This window comes from Bos javanicus, chromosome 18 (assembly GCF_032452875.1).
Source record: "Bos javanicus breed banteng chromosome 18, ARS-OSU_banteng_1.0, whole genome shotgun sequence".
In the NCBI taxonomy this organism is placed as follows: Eukaryota; Metazoa; Chordata; class Mammalia; order Artiodactyla; family Bovidae; genus Bos; species Bos javanicus.
In genome coordinates this window covers 25,043,262-25,060,638 of record NC_083885.1, presented here as the reverse complement: position 1 = coordinate 25,060,638, position 17,377 = coordinate 25,043,262, and the positions used below count along the sequence as shown (strand labels likewise).

General features: G+C 41.9%; 1 protein-coding gene across 3 annotated transcripts in view; it reads right to left on the bottom strand.

Moving 5' to 3' along the window:
• Positions 1 to 17,377, bottom strand: part of NUP93 (nucleoporin 93) — a 103,010-nt gene that overhangs the window by 19,330 nt on the left and 66,303 nt on the right. For all 3 annotated transcript variants that reach the window (XM_061387271.1, XM_061387268.1, XM_061387269.1), the window contains exons 5-6: positions 12,516 to 12,644; positions 1,348 to 1,422 (exon numbers count right to left, since the gene is read on the bottom strand). In XM_061387271.1, the coding sequence (XP_061243255.1) occupies positions 1,348 to 1,422; positions 12,516 to 12,644 (204 nt within the window). The remainder of the gene's footprint in view (positions 1 to 1,347; positions 1,423 to 12,515; positions 12,645 to 17,377) is intronic.

Genomic DNA, 17,377 nt, shown 5'->3' with positions numbered 1-17,377 from the left:
AGGTGGTGTTTATTCACTCGACGAGCATTTCTGAGGGGCCTTCCCTTGGGTACTGTGTTCAGCATGGGATATAAAGGTTCTCTCTCCACTGGGGGGACTGCCATGTAAACAGACATGACATTACGGAGTCCTGAGTGCTAGAAAACCTTAGTCTTATAAAGCTTTAGTCTTCACAGACACAGAAGACCCATGGTTTCTCTCCTCAGAAGCCTGTAATTTCATTAGGCCTGAATTCTGGAGATGTCTGTGACAATGATAGTCAGTCATATAATCAAAGTGAAATTTTAAAAAAGGTAGATGGAGTGTGGGAGATCTAAAAATTGGAGAATAAATATTAGTAAAACATGAGGGAGTTGGAAGAAGGTGGACTTGTGTGTGCAAAGCTGACACAACTTGCACAGTGCTTTGAGGGAAGAATATGTTGGTGCCACTGTGGCCCTCAGCATTACCCACTTCCTTTCTTCCACCGAGTCTCAGGTCGGGTGGGTGGAGGGCCACAGTGGCACCAACATATTCTCCCCTCACAGCACTGTGGAAGTTGGTCACAAATGAACAGATGTTCCTTGATGACTTCTGGTGCAGGACAATTAAAGGGGGTGGAAGCCCACCACCTGCAATTCAAGAAACAAGACTTGTTTCTTTTTTTTTTTTTTTTTTAAGACTGTTTCTCCTTCATGATACTTTGTGCGGGAAATCAGCAAACCAGAATAAAGTACACAAGGCTGGTACAGCTTCACTCAAAAGGTCAATTCCAGGTATGTACTGTCTTGAGGGCAGTTTCGTGTAGTTTTTACACCCTGTGCTTTAACAGAGTGTCTCAATCTATATTTACACTATTGCATGGTCATGATACACAACCAGAATCACAACATCCCAAATACTACGAGCTTCTCCAGGACAGTAATATCCAGTAATGGTGGGTACCATTATGCTTACCCAGGCAGAAAAATATTTAGAAAATTTCTTTCTACAACAAGGGAGGGAGCAGGGTTTCTGATAATACCATTTGCCAACCAGGTGATCAGTTAATATAGAACTCCATTTACTCAGCAGTGCAATTACTCAGAGCTTTACTGTACATGGACTGTTGCCAAATGCAAAATGAGATGGCTTGGTCAGTGTGTGAGGCAGATTTCAATTTCCCTAAATCAAACCTGAGTCATTCTATTACCCAATTTCACAGACTTCTCCAGGGACCTAGATGGTAAAATATTAACAAGTCCTCTGAATGAAAACCCAACTTGCTTTTAGGGTCTGACTTTCACATGAAGTCTGTGTTCTCTTTCACTCTCCAGAGGGCTCACGGAAGATTTTCCTGGATTTGATCTTCCTTGAGAACATGCTTACCTGCCGGGCGTAAGCCATTTCGATGCTGTCTAGAGAGCTTCGACCAGGGGGTCCTGCATCACTGATGTAACTTGGCTGCAGAGAAATACACATTCAGAATTGGTTCAGAACAGCATTCAATCATGCAAAGGAAAAAAAAATCATAAACATCTGTTTGTCTTTAACGGAGCTGTGAGGAGTCTGTTTCCTAGTCAGACTTCCTGAAAACAGTGATTTTGGGGGTTTCAATAGAAGGAGACTCTCTTATCATGAACACATAAGGGAGCAGGCACAGGACCCAATGAACTCAATAACAGGAGGCTGACGAAGCTGCAGAGACATCTCAATAACTGTTTCTGTCTTTGAAACATTTGGTTTCAATCCCAAGCTCCCACTTCACCTCATCTTCCTCGTCCATGTCTTTATACCAGTGAGGCTGCGGTGTATGTGGGTCTCCTGTTTCCATCAATCATATTAAACAGCTGAGGAAATGGAGATTATAGGGTCACAATACTGAGGTTCAGACATTTCCTATCTAGAGTCCACACTAAGGCAACAGCTACTGATGAACTTTCTGCATCTGAAGATACAAAGTCAGTCTAAGTTGAGTCATTTATTTATCTATTCATTCATTCAGTAAACATCTGTTAAGTGTCTGCCTGCCACATGCACAGCATGAACGCACCCATCCCCACAGGGATGACAGGAAGACAGCCCACAGAGGCTGCCCACAAAGAGCTTCTGATGGGGAAAGTCAGACACCAACACATGGGAAGGTTTATTGGTCTTTTTAGAGAAAGATTAAAGTTAATCTTTAGCTAAGTTTATTCCCTACTGTAAACAAAAATGGATCAAAAATAGATATGCTCCAATTAGGTACATCAGGCATATTCTTAAACTTCCAAATTAGTTTGTACTGTACTGCAGCAGAGATCAAATTCTTCTCTCATTTAAAAAAAAAAAAAAAAAATGAATGCTCTATTCTCTAAAATCTAAAACAAAGCAGTTTTAAAGTAGGCTTTGTGGGAGCAGATGGAAGATAGCAGCAAAACCTCCCAGCACCACCAAGGCTGGCAGAAGGTTACCAGTGTGAGCATACGCTGGGGTAGGACAGGGAGGAAGGAGGGCCGGGAGGCAGAAAGGCGGGATGTAACGCTTCAGCTTCTGGAATGGACACCTGGGTTCCAGGAGGACCACTCCACTCCCTGGTTTTGGGGTCCAGGGCCAAGCACATTCCTTTGGAGCCTCAGTTTCTCATCTGAGAAACCAATGAAGGGGCTGTCCTAGACAGTCTCGAGAAGTCCTCCCAGCTCAGATTTTCTGCAGTCACTAGGATTAAAGGAGCTATAAATAGCTTACTATTTAAAATATTGAATTTGGTCTCACTACAGTACAGCAAAAACCAGTATATTGGAAATTTAAGAATATAACTAACACCTAGCAGAACACACCTAATTTTGATCCATATTTATTTACAGTAGGGACGAAACTTAGCTGAAGGTTAACTTTGCTCTTTCTAAAAAAAGACTAAGAAACTCTTGCATATGTTGGCCTCGAATTCTCCCTATCAGATGGTAAGCTGAGTAAATGCTGCCACTTGGCTGACTCAATGAACATTTCACATCCCTACCTCTTACCTCTAGTCGCTGCCACTTCCCCCTCTGGCATATGGCATTTTAGATATAACATATCTAATTGTGTGTTGGTAAATGTTTAACAACTGGCTTGGGGAAGCAGACTTAATTTGTAGCATTTGCTGGTTTCTTTAGTGTAGATACTCCCATGCTGGCAGAATTCAAGCTATTCCAAGTGATATCAACTAGATAGTAAGTTTTCTGAAAATCTGACAATAGGTCCTCATGAGCTAAACCCTACACACTACCCTTTCCAGCCTCCACTGCAGCTGGGAGTGGCCATGCACCACCCTGGTTCTGGCCAGTGAAGTGGAAGCACAAGCCTGGCAGTACATTCAGGCAAAGTGTAGCTTCTGCTTTTCCTGACAGAGGGGAAAAAGAGCCTGGCATGGCCTTTAGCATTCTAACCTGAACGCAAACAGCATGCCTAGAGCAGCGGCAATCATCTTGTGAGCCTGAAGGAGCTGTGCTAAAAAATGTTGGTGTACAGAGACAAAGACGTGTCTCTGATGGCACCACAGAGCAAGTGAATTAAGGCCCACTCTTTCCACACCTGCAGACTTGTTAGGTGAGAAAAATAAATTCTTCTTCAAGCTACATTAACTCAAGTTTTCAGTTATTCACAGCAGAATGCATTCCTATCTGAAATGACTGAAAACCATCAAGTTACAGTGACAACAGCCACACTTTCTGAACAACTCCTATACACCAAGCAGTCTTAATTTTCGTGTATTAACTCCACAACCCTATGAGAGACATACTTTTACGATGTCAGTTTTACAGAGAAAGATACCTAAGGGCACAGAAAGCAACTTGCCCGAGGACATGCCAGTAAGAAGTAGCAAAGCCATGGTGTGCATCCACAGTCTGGGGCCACGCTGCCTGTGGGTAGTCCGGGGCAACTGTCCAAGGATGGCCACTGAAGAACACGTCAGCAGTGGTTTAGAAAGCCTGGCCCCACTGCTCACTAGCTACGTGATCTTGACTGAGTACACTGATTCTTTGGGGCCTGGGCTTCTTTAGCTGTAGCAATGATACAGGGGAAGCAATGATATTTACGTTATAGATGAAAAGATTAAATGGGAAGAAAACATTACCTACTTCACAAGGAGTAAGTAGGAACAAGTAGAAAGAACTCACTGTCCAACATCTGACCAGTAAACGCTAACGGCTATCACATTAAATAAAAAGTAAACCACAAGGAACCTGGGAATAAACCCAACACTGAACAACGGATAGATATGGACACTACAGAAACATAACCTACAATATTGTACTTTCTGCTGGCTGGAAATTCTCATCTCATTTTTCTACAATGAGCATGTGTTCCTTGTATGAACAGAACTCCCACTAGCTCATTTTCTACTTCTGAGTGTTGCCAGCAACACTGTGACAAAGACTGTTCTATAACACAGTCATCTTTCTGGAACAGAACTAACTCTCTGAAAGCTGATGATCCCCAAGTCTTTGAAAGAACAGAGCACTAAGGTTGTTAATTCCAGTGACCTAACTGGGGGGAATAAACAGGGATGAAAGGGAGAAACGGCACTAAATACTTCTGCAAGGACACAATTGTTTCAGCTAAATATACATAAACAGCCTTGAGAAATATTTTCCGGTACTACTAGAAACCTAATTCTAAAAATTATCCACTTAAAAAGTAGTTGGTTTTCAGCCCGCAAATTTCCATTTAAATGAATTTTGCTTAATATGCTTGTTTTCAAACATAGCTTTCCTTCATTTGCCCTTGGCGGAGCCTCTATTTCACCACACACAAAGTCAATTATCCACCAACAGGATGTGGACACGCACGTGCCTGAGGAGAGGAACCAGCAAACATTCACAGGAATCTCAAAGCCAGGGGTTGCTGGAGGGCTGGGAAAGTGGACTCCGGTGGCTGTGTGGGGAAACATTTCAAACTTTTCAGGTTTGCCTAACTGGATCACAGTGGGGATACCAGGAGCATGGAGTTAGAGACCAGGAAAGCGGGGAAGATGGGAGGGCAGGGCCAGGACGACAGCAAAGGGTTCACCTAGGAGTCTGGAGACACTGCGGAGAAATAGCATCTCTGGGAGCACAGACATGAAAAGGGTTTTCTCAGCGTACATGGTGTTCCCAAAACAGTCATTTTCTTTTCTAAAATCAGACTTTAAACTTTATTTTGTATTGGGGAATAGCTGATTTACAATGCTGTGGTATTTTCAGGTGAACAGTGAAAGGACTCAGCTATACACATACAAGTATCCATTCTCCCCCAAACCCCCCCTCCCATCCAGGTTGCCACATGACATGGGGCAGAGTTCCACGTGCTACACAGTAGATCCTTGTTGGTTATCCATTCTAAATAAAGCAGTGTGTACATGTTGATCCCAAACTCCCTATCTCTTCCCCCCATTATCCCTCCTCTGGCAACCGTAAGTTGTTTTCTAAGACTGAGTCTGATTTGTAAATGAGTTCATTTGTATCATTTCTTTTTAGGTTCCACATATAAGGGATGTCATACGATAAAAGAGCCATTTTCTAAGAGAGCATTCCAGAACTGGGAGGATATGGCTGGAGTGGCAGGGGGTTAACTGTAAGCTTTTATCAAGAAGCTATTTTTGTACATAACCTATCCAGGGATAAATAAACCTCTTTTTCCAAGGAGGGAACATTCTAGACAGAAAAAAAGGAACGTAACTAGCACTCACTTTTAGCAAAATAAGTACAGAGTAAAAAGAAAACGTGATGATACTATTGAAGGAGGAGAGTTTTTAACTTCCAAGTGGAAGGTTTTGGCTTTACATAAACAAAACAGAACCAAAGTAATTAATGTACAGTAGTTGGCTATAAACTCTGTACATAGAAGCTCAGTACTACTAGGACAAAAACACCAACTGGGGACCAGAAGACCCAGGTTCTAAATGCAACCCAACTGTGTGACTTTGGGTAATGACATCGAACTTCTCTGGGGCAAAGCTCTTCATGGATAGAATGGGAGGAACACTTGGGTCATTTATACAATGAAATTCATTACAGCCACTAAAAAATGGCAGGCACCTACACATACTAACCAAGAAAAAGCTCCAAAATAAGTTAAAAAACAAAACATAATGCTAAGTTGTAGTATCTATTATATAAAATGCTGCCATCTATGGAGAAGATAATAAACTGACTGGATGGACATATATGTATAAACGTGCACATAAAGACATAAGAGGGAATGAAAGGACAGAATATCAGAGGTTATGTTGGGTTTGGGGTGGAGGAGAGCGGCTGAATTTTTACAAGGACATTCAACCATTGGAACGCTGTGCAAGAAGATGTTCACGTGTGATACGGCTTGATATTAAAATGAGTTGGTTCTTTAAACTTCTTTTTGAAAGAGCAGCGAAGCACTTTCCATACTTGAAATTCTATTCAAATTCCAGTATGTGGAACAAAACCAGCCCTTTGGGAAACTACCAGGGAGCCATACAATACAGCTTGGAATCATCTAGTTTGGGGTTTTTAAATTCAAACATTGACAGTCAATATTTTTGCTGTATTCCACCAAATCTAACTATCTATTATAAGATATCATGTTTATGTACTAAGAAAGAACTCTTGCCTGGAAAATCCCATGGGCAGAGGAGCCTGGTAGGCTGTAGTCCATGGGGTCCCAAAGAGTCAGACACGACTGAGCGACTTCACTTTCACTTTTCACTTTCATGCACTAGAGAAGGAAATGGCAAGCCACTCCAGTGTTCTTGCCTGGAGAATCCCAGGGACGGGGGAGCCTGGTGGGCTGCTGTCTATGGGGTCGCACAGAGTCGGACACGACTGAAGTGACTTAGCAGCAGCAGCAAGAAAGAAAAATGCTGACAATTAAACTATACCATTGATTTAGGACATATCTTGATTTCAGAGATGCTAAAATATAGAAAAGATGTGTAGCTGGGAGCTGATGGTATTAAGTCAGTTATCTAAATTAGAGACTACATTCAACATATACCATTCATTATCAGTAACGATTAAGCTACAGCAGCTTCTTTATCAAGGCTCCTGCTTGAGAAGCTGAGTCATTTCCCACGTAATACAATAAAGCACTAACCACTGACTGTGTCTAACACCAATACAGCCATGACACACTGAGGCTAGATAAAAACTAACTTTTAAATACTGTTTTAAATGCTGGCTGAGACATATCAAGGATTCTCAACACTGCTCCCAGCCTGTGTGCTGTCGCGCAAGCAGCACAGACTGGGGGTGTTCTTCCCCACAGGCCAGACGAAAGGTCTGGGGCATGGGGGTTCTTAGCCAGGAGTCTCTTTCTTGCTTTAAAGCCTATCATTTTTACTGAAACCAAAACTTGGAACATTAACAATCTTTCAATTCCTACTTCCTTTAAAAATTATATCTTTTTCTTCAATGATATTCTAAAGAAATTAATTTCCCAAATTGAATTTTGCTATTGAAGCATCATTTTCCTTATTAAAACTTGCCAGGAACAGATATTACTAATGTGTTGCTGCTCTTCTGTTATCAGAAGGCTTGAGGGAAAAATGTTTTAGGAATCACCATCTCCTAGTTCATTTTTGTTTAAAAAAAATTAAAAAAAGCCTCAAGCCTCTTTTCATATTAAATTAAATTAGCCAAATTTGGACATTTTCCTTCAATGTAAAGTCAGCTCCAAAAGACTGGAAGTCTCTTCTTAGCTAATGACTCTCTAGATTCCAACAATCTTATTCTTCAAAATAAAGTACCCAGAAAAGAATGGTTTAGATGGCAAGTCATACCTTAATTATTTCCTGTACTTATGAGATATTTGTCATTCTCAGAAACACTTCATAAATCAAGGGACAGTTAAAAAGGGATTCATTTTAGAATAATAAAAATAAACTTAACAATGTGTGCATGGATATGTGCTAAGTCGCTTCAGTCATGTCCGACTCTGCAACCCCATGGACTGTGGTGCACCAGGCTCCTCTGTCCATGGGATTCTCCAGGCAAGAATACTGGAGTGGGTTGCCATGCCCTCTCTCCAGGGGATCTTCCTAACCCAGGGACTGAACCCATGTCTCTTAAGTCTCCTGCATTGGCAGGCAGGTCTTTACCACTAGTCCCACCTGGGTAGCTTACCAAATACCAACCACCACCATGAACACTGCTGGGATGTGCTAAGCGTGCGCTCTATGCAGGCTCTGGGCCAGGTACCTTACACACGCACTATGTTCCTTCCAACCATTCTTCAAGAGAGGCCTTTTACAACAAGGATGAGAACAATGTGGTTCCCAGGGGAGGCCCGGGAACTCAGACCTGCTGAATTCCAAAGCCTGCCTCTGTGGTTTCCTACAGAGAGGGCAGAGAAAGTGCCTGCCCAAGTGGAGCTAATACCACCTTTCCATCTTTTGGAAGAAAATTATATGGGAAAAACACATGGTTCTTCCACACATCCACCAGAATGGTTGAACTGAAAAAGGCAAAAAATACCAAGTGTGGCAAAGATAAGGAACAAAGAATTCTCACAGTGCTGGTGGGAGGGACCGTGAGACACCATTCTGGAAAACCGCTGGGCAGCATCCGCTGAGGCTGATCACGTGCACCCTGTGTGCCAGCAACGCCCTCTCACATGTGCCCCACGCGTGTGCACATGTACGTTCACCGACAGGTCCAAGAATGCCCTCACTAGCACTCGGTATAAAAGCTGAGAACTGTAAACTATTCAAATGTGCATCCACATCAGAATGGATAAATACTGCAGTCATACTATCTGGCCATGAGAATGAACAGCTTTCAACTACATGTAATGGTACACAGAATGTTAAGCAAAAGAAGCCAGACACAAGCGCACATACACCATGACTCCACTTACACAGAGTTTAAAAACAGGCAAAATTAGTCCATGGCATTAGAAGTCAGGACAGTGTTTCTCTTGGTGGTTGTGGTGAGGGGTCGTGAATGAAAAAGCACGGGGGGCGGGGATGCTAGGGGGATGGCAGTGTGGTTTCTTCATCCGGGTGTGTTTCATTTTTGGTAACTCATGAGCGATATACTTAGAATGTGTGCATTTTTTTTCTATATGTATGTCATACTTCAGGGGAAAAGTTCAAAACAGCAACAAACAATAAAACCTACGAGGGTTCCAGAAATGGCAATTCCCTGGATAACCTGAAGAGAGAACCATCTGCATTATTTGCCAGCTTTTTCAGCAAAGCTATCCACTCTGCTAGGTGTCACCACAGAGAGCAGCAGAAGTATCAATATAAGAGGGAGGACTCGAGGTCAAGGAAGAAGTGTCTACTAAATAGACTAGTCTATTTTTAAGACAAGAGCAATCAAGAAAGAATATCTCATTAGCAGCTTATAATTACTTCCAAATCCCAATACAGACCACAACCTATTAACACAGTTTTAAAAAATGAAGTTTATAAAACCATGAGCTGTTCTACTTCTCTGCCTAGACTTATAAGAAATTGAGAAACATCAGGCTGCCCAAGGATTTTCTACATTAGCTCTTTTTTTTTTCCCCAAGACTCTGCTCTTCTCTGAAGTCTTTGAGTCTAAGAAATGTGGAACAAGGTCCTTAATGAGTAATTTCCTAAGATAAATGACTTTAGCATCTATTTATTTGGGGGCTAATTTAATAGAAAAACTTGATTTTAAACCAGGAGCAAATCTGTAGACACAGGATGTGTAACGTTATCATGCAGGCATGACACTGCCAAGCTACCCACCTTTGACCCAGACCTCAATAGAACGATGGTCCAAATGTCAACAGTCCCCGGTCTCACCTAGCATAGCACAAGTTTCACTGAGCCTTAGGTATCCAATCTCTTATGAGAAAAGAACGTCAGCTAGTCAAAACAACTTCGGAGGAAGCGCTGGTAATATTACTTGAAATGTCTAATGCTATAATTTTTACAAGTTTTAATAATTTTTTGACATAATTTTTAACTTGCACATCCAAACTGTCTGAAACTACTTTTTGAGTTTTTTTTTTTTAATGTGGACCATTTTTAAAGTCTTTTATGAATTTGTTACAATACTGCTTCTGTTTTACGTAATGGCTTTTTTTGGCCTTGAAACACATGGAATCTTAGCTCTGGAACCAGGGATCGAACCAGCACCCCTTTCATTGAAAAGCACCATGAAGTGCCCTGAAATTACTTAACTTTTAATCAATAGTAAAGGACAGTCATTATGGGAGAGGGGCTTTACATTATCACTAATCTTCCCAATAATCCCATTCTACTAATGAAGACACTAAATGTTTGCAGGGTTAAATAACTTGAATATTTAATATATAAGTAATAACTTGGATGCCATATCAGAACTAGTCAGTGGTGAAGCTAGGGTTAGAACCCCAAAGTCATCCTCTCCCCAACACTGGTGTGGTGAATATATGGTCACAGTTCCCACAGGCCAAGGGCAGACATCACTAATCAAGCAAGACATACTTTCCTGCTGATCCCAAGATGCAGCCTCAAAATCCCTCTCAGGAAAGATCTCCAGGATAAGTAAGAGATAAACCCCATGTAACATACCCATTCTAAAATCACACATCCCTAATACTCTGGTTGGCACAAAGTTAGCTAAGGCCAAAGGATTTATTTACCAAATATTTTTGGAGCATCGAATATGTTCCAGGCACTCATCTAGGCATTGGTGATATGAGTAAATACAGCAAACAAAAATCCTTACCTTCCTGGAGCTTAAATTCTTCTGGGAGAAACAGACAATAAGCAATATAAAGACATCACACACACACACAGTGATTTTAAGTGGTTTAAAGTGAGGAAGTGCTAAAAATAAAAATATAGCAAGAAAAAGGGGATATAGGGAGGGTTGAATGGGGAGAGCTTGGTTTGGATTTCAGATGTAAAGGTCCTGGAAGGCCTCACCGAGATGGCACTGGGTAATATTTGAAGGAAGTGAGGAGGACAGGCATGCAGTGATTTTGGGGAAGAGCCTTTTAGGCACAAGGAACAGGAAGCCCAGATGATCTAAGGCAGAAGCAGCAAGAGCAATGGGGAGAGCAGAATAATGTGAGCTGGGAGAGGCAGCAAGACCAGGTCAGAGACGGATTGGGAAGTCAGGGCGAAGACTCTGGCTTACACTCCAAACGAGACGAGTGTCACTGGAGGACCCTGAGAAGAGGTCTGACATGATCTAGTCTGTGTTTAACAGCATCGCTCTGGCTACTGAGAAGACTGCACGAGGGCAGAAGCAGGGAGACCAGTGTGGTTGACAGCCTCTAAGATGGCTCCCAGTAATCCCCACGCCCTGGGATCCAAGTTCTCATTTAATCCTCTCTCCTTGAGTGTAGGCTGATTTTAGTAATTTACTTTGATCAGAGAGGCGACAGAATATAACTTTCAAGATTAAGTCATGGAAAGACTGTAGTTTCTCTCAGGGGCCCTTGAACTCTTCCTTGGATCCTTCACTCTTGCCCCAGGAGAGGAACACTACCATGCTGTGAGCAGCACAAAAGAGACCCACACAACAAGGAACTCACACCCCTAGCCAAGAGCCAGACAGGACCTGAGGCTTGTCAGGAAGCACATGAGTGAGCCTGGGACTGGATCCTCTTCGAGTTGAGCCCTGCGAGGAGTGTAGCCTTAGCCAATATCCTGACCACCAGGGCCAGGACATCCCAAACCAGAAACACTCAGCTAAGCTAAACACTTGTTTTCAGCTACTATGGTTTGGACTGATTGATTACACAGCAACAGATAATGGAAAAACTAGTTAGGAGATCGGTCCAATAATCTGAACAAGAGATGCTGGTTGACTTGGCCCCAAATGCTAAAAGCAGAGGTGGTAAGAAGTGGTTGGGGAGGGGGATTCGGGATGGGAGGGGGGACATATGTATACCCATGGCTGATTCATGTCAATGTATGGCAAAAACCTCCACAATATTGTAAAGTAATTAGCCTCCAATTAAAATAAATAAATTTTTTTAAAAAGTGGTTGAACTCTGGGTATATACTGAGAGGAGGGTTAAGTGGATTTGTCACCATGTCTGAGAGTCTAGGTAAGAGAAGGGTAGGATAAAAATGAATCTGAGGTGTTGGATCTCAGCAAGTGAAAAACTGGAACTGCCCTTTATAAAGATGATAAACTCTGTGAGAAAAGCGGGGAGGGAGTTGGAGGCAGTTGCTACCACGACTCAATTCTAAACATGTTAAGCTTGATGGCTCTGAGACACCTGAGTAGCCAAGAAGGCCACTAGAACAAATGAGTCTGGGAGGATTTGGGGCGGTGATGTGAATTTGAGTCTTCAAGTACAGAGAAGGTATTTAATACATAAGCCCAGAAGAGACCAACAGGGCAGTGATTAATGAAGAATCAGGAACACGTCAAGGATGGAGCCCTGGGACAGGAGTTTGAGGACAATTCAGCACAAGAGGTTGAGCAGAAGCAGCCAGCCATGCTGGAGGAATCCAGGCAAATGTGGGCATCTAGAAGGCGATGAAGAAAGGGCTTCCAGAGGAAGACAGGGACCAGCTGTTCCAGGCCAGCCAGCGGTCAAGCAGATAAGCATTTTCTGACCTCACATTTTTAATAATGGTTTATTTTCTGGATTCAACTCACCTCGCTTTCTTGAGTAAAGTCAAGGGCATCTTCTCCTGATGCCAGCAGGGTGTGGAGAATTCGCTGCTTCACTTGTTCCCACTCGACCAGCATTGACTCTCGATGGTACTCCTCAGCCATACCAAAGGTCTGGGGGAGAGAAGAAGAGAGAGAGGACCCGAGTGAGAAAACAAAGAACACAGTTTCCCTTAACGTGCAACAGAAATTCAAAACCCGCTAGATCTGCCATCTTTCCATAATCAGAGCAAAGGCAAGCTATTTCAAATTATCCTTAAAGAACTGAGAGCTGTGTGCAAACATGCCCTATTTCATCAAGTCTAACACATGAAAACCAGTTTTTTAATTGTGGTAAAACGTACTTAACCATAAAGCTTACGATTTTAACCACTTTACCGTGCAGTTCAATGGCGTTAAGTTCATTCATATGGCTGTGCAAACATCACCACCATGTATCTCCAGAATGCTCCTCATTGTGCAAAAATGAAATTCTGCACCCATTAAATAATACCTCCATTCCCATCATTTCCCAGACACAGGCAACCACCATTCTACTTCTGTCTCTAGGATTCTGACACATGTAGGTACCTCATAGAAGTGCAATCATACAGTATTTGTCTTTTTGTGTCTGGCTTATTTCACTTAGCATAATGCCTCAGGTTCATCTATGTTGTAGTGTATGCAGCCTCCTTCCGTGTTAAGGCTGAATAATACTCCACTGTACATATACACCACATTTTGTTTATCCATGCCTCTATCCATGCACACGTGAGTTGCTGCCAACTTTTGGTTAATATGAATCATGCTTTTGTGAAACTGGGTGTACAAATATCTCTTCAAGTTCCTGCTTTCAATTCTTTGGGATACATGTCCAGAAATGAAATTGCTGGATCACATGGTCATCCTATGTTTAATTTTTTGAGCGACTGCATATGTTTTCAATGAGGCTACACTTTTTCATTCCCACCAACAGTGCACAATAGTTCCAATTTCTCTACATCCTCTCCAATATCATTTTCTGGTTTTTTTGACTGTAGCCATGCTAATGGGTGTGAGGTGACTAGGTGATAACTCCTGGTTTTGATCTGCATTTCCTCTAATGAGCAGTAATGCTGAATTTTTTTCTTATGTGCTTATTAAGATAAATATCTTCTTAAAACCTTAACCCTCTGAAATCAGGCTACATATTACGATTGATAGCATGTCAAAAGCTTAAATCGAAGTACTGTTTTTTAAAGTACTTTTTCTGTGCCGTACATAAAATAATGACGGATTGTAAGTCAATGGTATCTTAAGATTTAATGAGCCTCTAAGATGAGACAGAAACAAAAGATTTTCTCAATGTCTTATCTTTTTTAAAGAAACAGTAATATTTTCACAGGAGAAAGCAAATCAGTAAAGAAAACACACACACACACACACACACACACACACACACACACACACACACCTAGAGCCATCTACAATTAGGTTTCCTATCAGTCTACTCGGGCTTCCCTGGTGGCTCAGAGGCTAAAGCGTCTGCATCAGTCTACTCAAAGTCACTCTTGAAATCTCTGGCAAACCTCACTCCTATTTGCTAGTGACACTGCAGGTTGCCAAAGCAAATGCACTCAGGAAAAAAAAAAAAAGAAGGAAAACAGAAAAGAAGGGAGGGAGAAAGGAAGGGAAAAACAAGCAGCAACAACAACCCCCCTCCGAAAAAAAGAAAAAAAAAAACCCCTTGAAAACTAAAACAAAACCCTCTGAGGGGGAGACTAAAGCAACTTATAGGGACATACTGAATCATAACCATTCTTAGCCTATGATTCTTTAATTGGCAAACCAGGTTTCCCATAAGCTTGAGCCCACTTTTCAAAAAGCCATTTCATTTACTATCAGATTGGCATCCAGTTAGGCAGCACCGAGGGAATAAGTATTAGTAATGCCTGCTTTATTTCTGGCAACAAAGATAATTTATATACTGATAATATCCATATATATGAGCTCTGGGAAACTCTACGAAAAATCGTATACTCTTTTTACAAATGTGGTGTTTGCATATGGATCAGTATTTATTAAAACATGAAAAAGACAGCAGACAGCCACAAAAATGATTAGGAAGAGGGTTGGCACATCCTGCAAATTTGATTTGGTCCATCTATCAGTGTATTCCTAACATGTACTCTGAAGACAGAAGAAATGATAATCAAAAACTTTAAAAATAGACTTTCACTTGGTTTTCTTCTGAGAGTCAGGAAGAAAAGACCATTCCAGTTAGCCTGGATTGAAAAAAAAATACCTAGAGAAAAATCATTTTCTCTTGCTACATTAGGGACCTTAAACATGAAAGCTATGCTTTTTGAACAGAGAGAAGGATGTTGGACAGAAAGATGGGGGAGAGGGGAGGGGAAGGGGCTACCCAGAAATGCTGTACGTGTTGAACCACATTTCTTCTAAACCTCTTCCTGTTTAGCGATCAACCACCTCCTCAACCTTGCACCTGTCGGAGTAAGGGAAAACAGAGAGCTATGCGGCAGGTGGACCAGGGTGGGCTGAAATAAAGAGGTGGCGAGCTGGCATACCATACAGCTTTCCAAATTTGCAACAGGAAGTGAAGCAAGTGAAGCGCTGACTAAGCTGTGGCACTGACCCAACACACTAGGGCATCACATGCATATTTTTTAAGGCTAAGTCCTCCGGCTGGTGAAGGATGGCAAAGCAGTAAAGACAACTGAAGAGAACACAATCTGTCTCAGAGACACTGTTGATGAGGACGGCAGGGGCAGACTTCCAGCATCATGTAAGGGTCAGAGCCATAACAGTGGGAATCAACCATCCCATGTTAATCAAGCTGCCCACCTGTGTGCCAAGAACTGCTTCAGGAACACAGGAAGTACTCTGAAAATTGGCAGCTTTCTGGGCTCCAGTCCTCAGAATATGTATGAGAAGTACGCCAGGCTACTCATTTAGAAACAGCCCCACAACCTGAACAAACAGCACTGTCATTCCATTCATCATTAGTGTGATAAGGAGCTTCAAATAAAAATAAATGGCCCAACATTAAAATTCTCTTCTCTTGACCATGCCACCCCCAGCTTATCTTAATTACATTAGAGATAATGGAACATCCAATTTGTGGGCTAATCAGGGATGATCAGCCGCCCATCTGCCCTCTTCCAGCCTATTCCCTTTAGACTCACATCTGACCACTGGATTAGGTGCAAAGAAGAATGTCAACTAAGAGAGCTAATCAGAGAGAATCAACAGAGCTAAGAACTAAGAGGAAGGAGGACAGGGAGGGTCTGAAGTGAGGTGAGAGACAAGAAGGAAAGAAACTCAAGGGAAGAGAAGAGGGATAAGGAAGGGTATGGAAGGGTATGCAGAGGTCTACAAATTAAAAGGGAAGACAAACCACAGAAAATGACAAAGCAGGGAGAAACTGTTACAAACCAGATCTGAATCTTTCAAGTTATGTGGGGAAATAGATCTCTTCAAACACGGTTAAGAAAGGCAGGCACAGAAAGAACTGGGCAACTGAATTAAGAACAGGTGGGGAGCACTCGAGCCCCATTTTCATAAAGGGAAGAGGGCAATATGCTTTGACTTCACACCCGCTTATTATTGAGCTGTTGCTGGCTTTTAGAAACTCTACATATGTTCTGATAATGTTGTTCTGTTTTTGCTGGGATGCACCAAATGGGAAAAGATAGGACACATTTGTGGTTTTGTAGCTTGTTTTCTTGGCATTTCAGCAGGACATTGGCAAGTTATTCAAACGTGAAATTACCACCAAAATGCCAGGAAGCGGCTCACCTTTTGTTTGAAAATGATTCTTGCTCAGTGGCAGCCTCCCTGTATCCAGACAGGTGAAAGGTCCCCCCTCAGGGCCAGCTCCCAACACCGGAACACCTCCCTCACAAACACATATGCACACATTTTGCACTGTGGTATGTCACTTAAATGTTTTGGCTGGCGGCACATTTAGTCTCAGTATGGCACAACGTTCAGAGACTGCCAATTTCAGAAACACATTCCGCAGGGTAAAAGGATTAATAAGGCTCGGTGGCATTCAACAATCCTAATTTAATTTCATTGGTCCTGTACAGCAGGAGAAATCAATGTTGGTGAGTAACTCATTCCAAGTGTGAACAAAAAGGAAAAAAACCTTAAAAAAATTTTTTTTCAATTCTGGATCAAGTGAATCTCTCTATTTCTAGGAATAAGTACTATTGCCAACAATATAATTAATTAAATTTTAGGGAATTTTACTCTGATAATTAAGCATACCAGTCATTCAAATAATGTCTTTGAAACATATTCTTAACAATTAGAGCTGGAAAGCTCCCGTGCTGCCCTGTCTCACTCACATCAGCCCTAATGAGACACTTCCACCTGTATGGAGTATTTAATAAAGCATACCGAGAAGCAGCAATTTTTTTTTTACTCTCTTATTTTTTGAACCATATAAATAATACACAAATGTACTTCATGTGATCTATGGGCTACAGAAGTAAACAGCAGAACAGAGGTCCCTTCACTCCTACTCGTCCTTGCAGATACAGAGACTGCTTTCAGACTAACCCGAAACCCCCAGCCTCCTTCCTGGGAAAAGTTGCATCTTTAGAACCAACTTCACATACTCACTAAGCTGCTGCTTCCTCCTTCCCCAAAAGACCCAGGGGCTTGAAAATCTCTTACTCCATAATGGAAGGTTTTGGAAAGGTTTTGATCTTTTCATCCTTGTTAAACAATTGAAGATAACTCACATGTTAGTAAAGTAAATGATCTTTGAGTATCTTGTGGGAATGCTCGTTGCAAAATATTGCTGCCCATGTCATGGGTGTTCTGGCTGACTTATGTACTATCCTCTTGAACATCAAGAT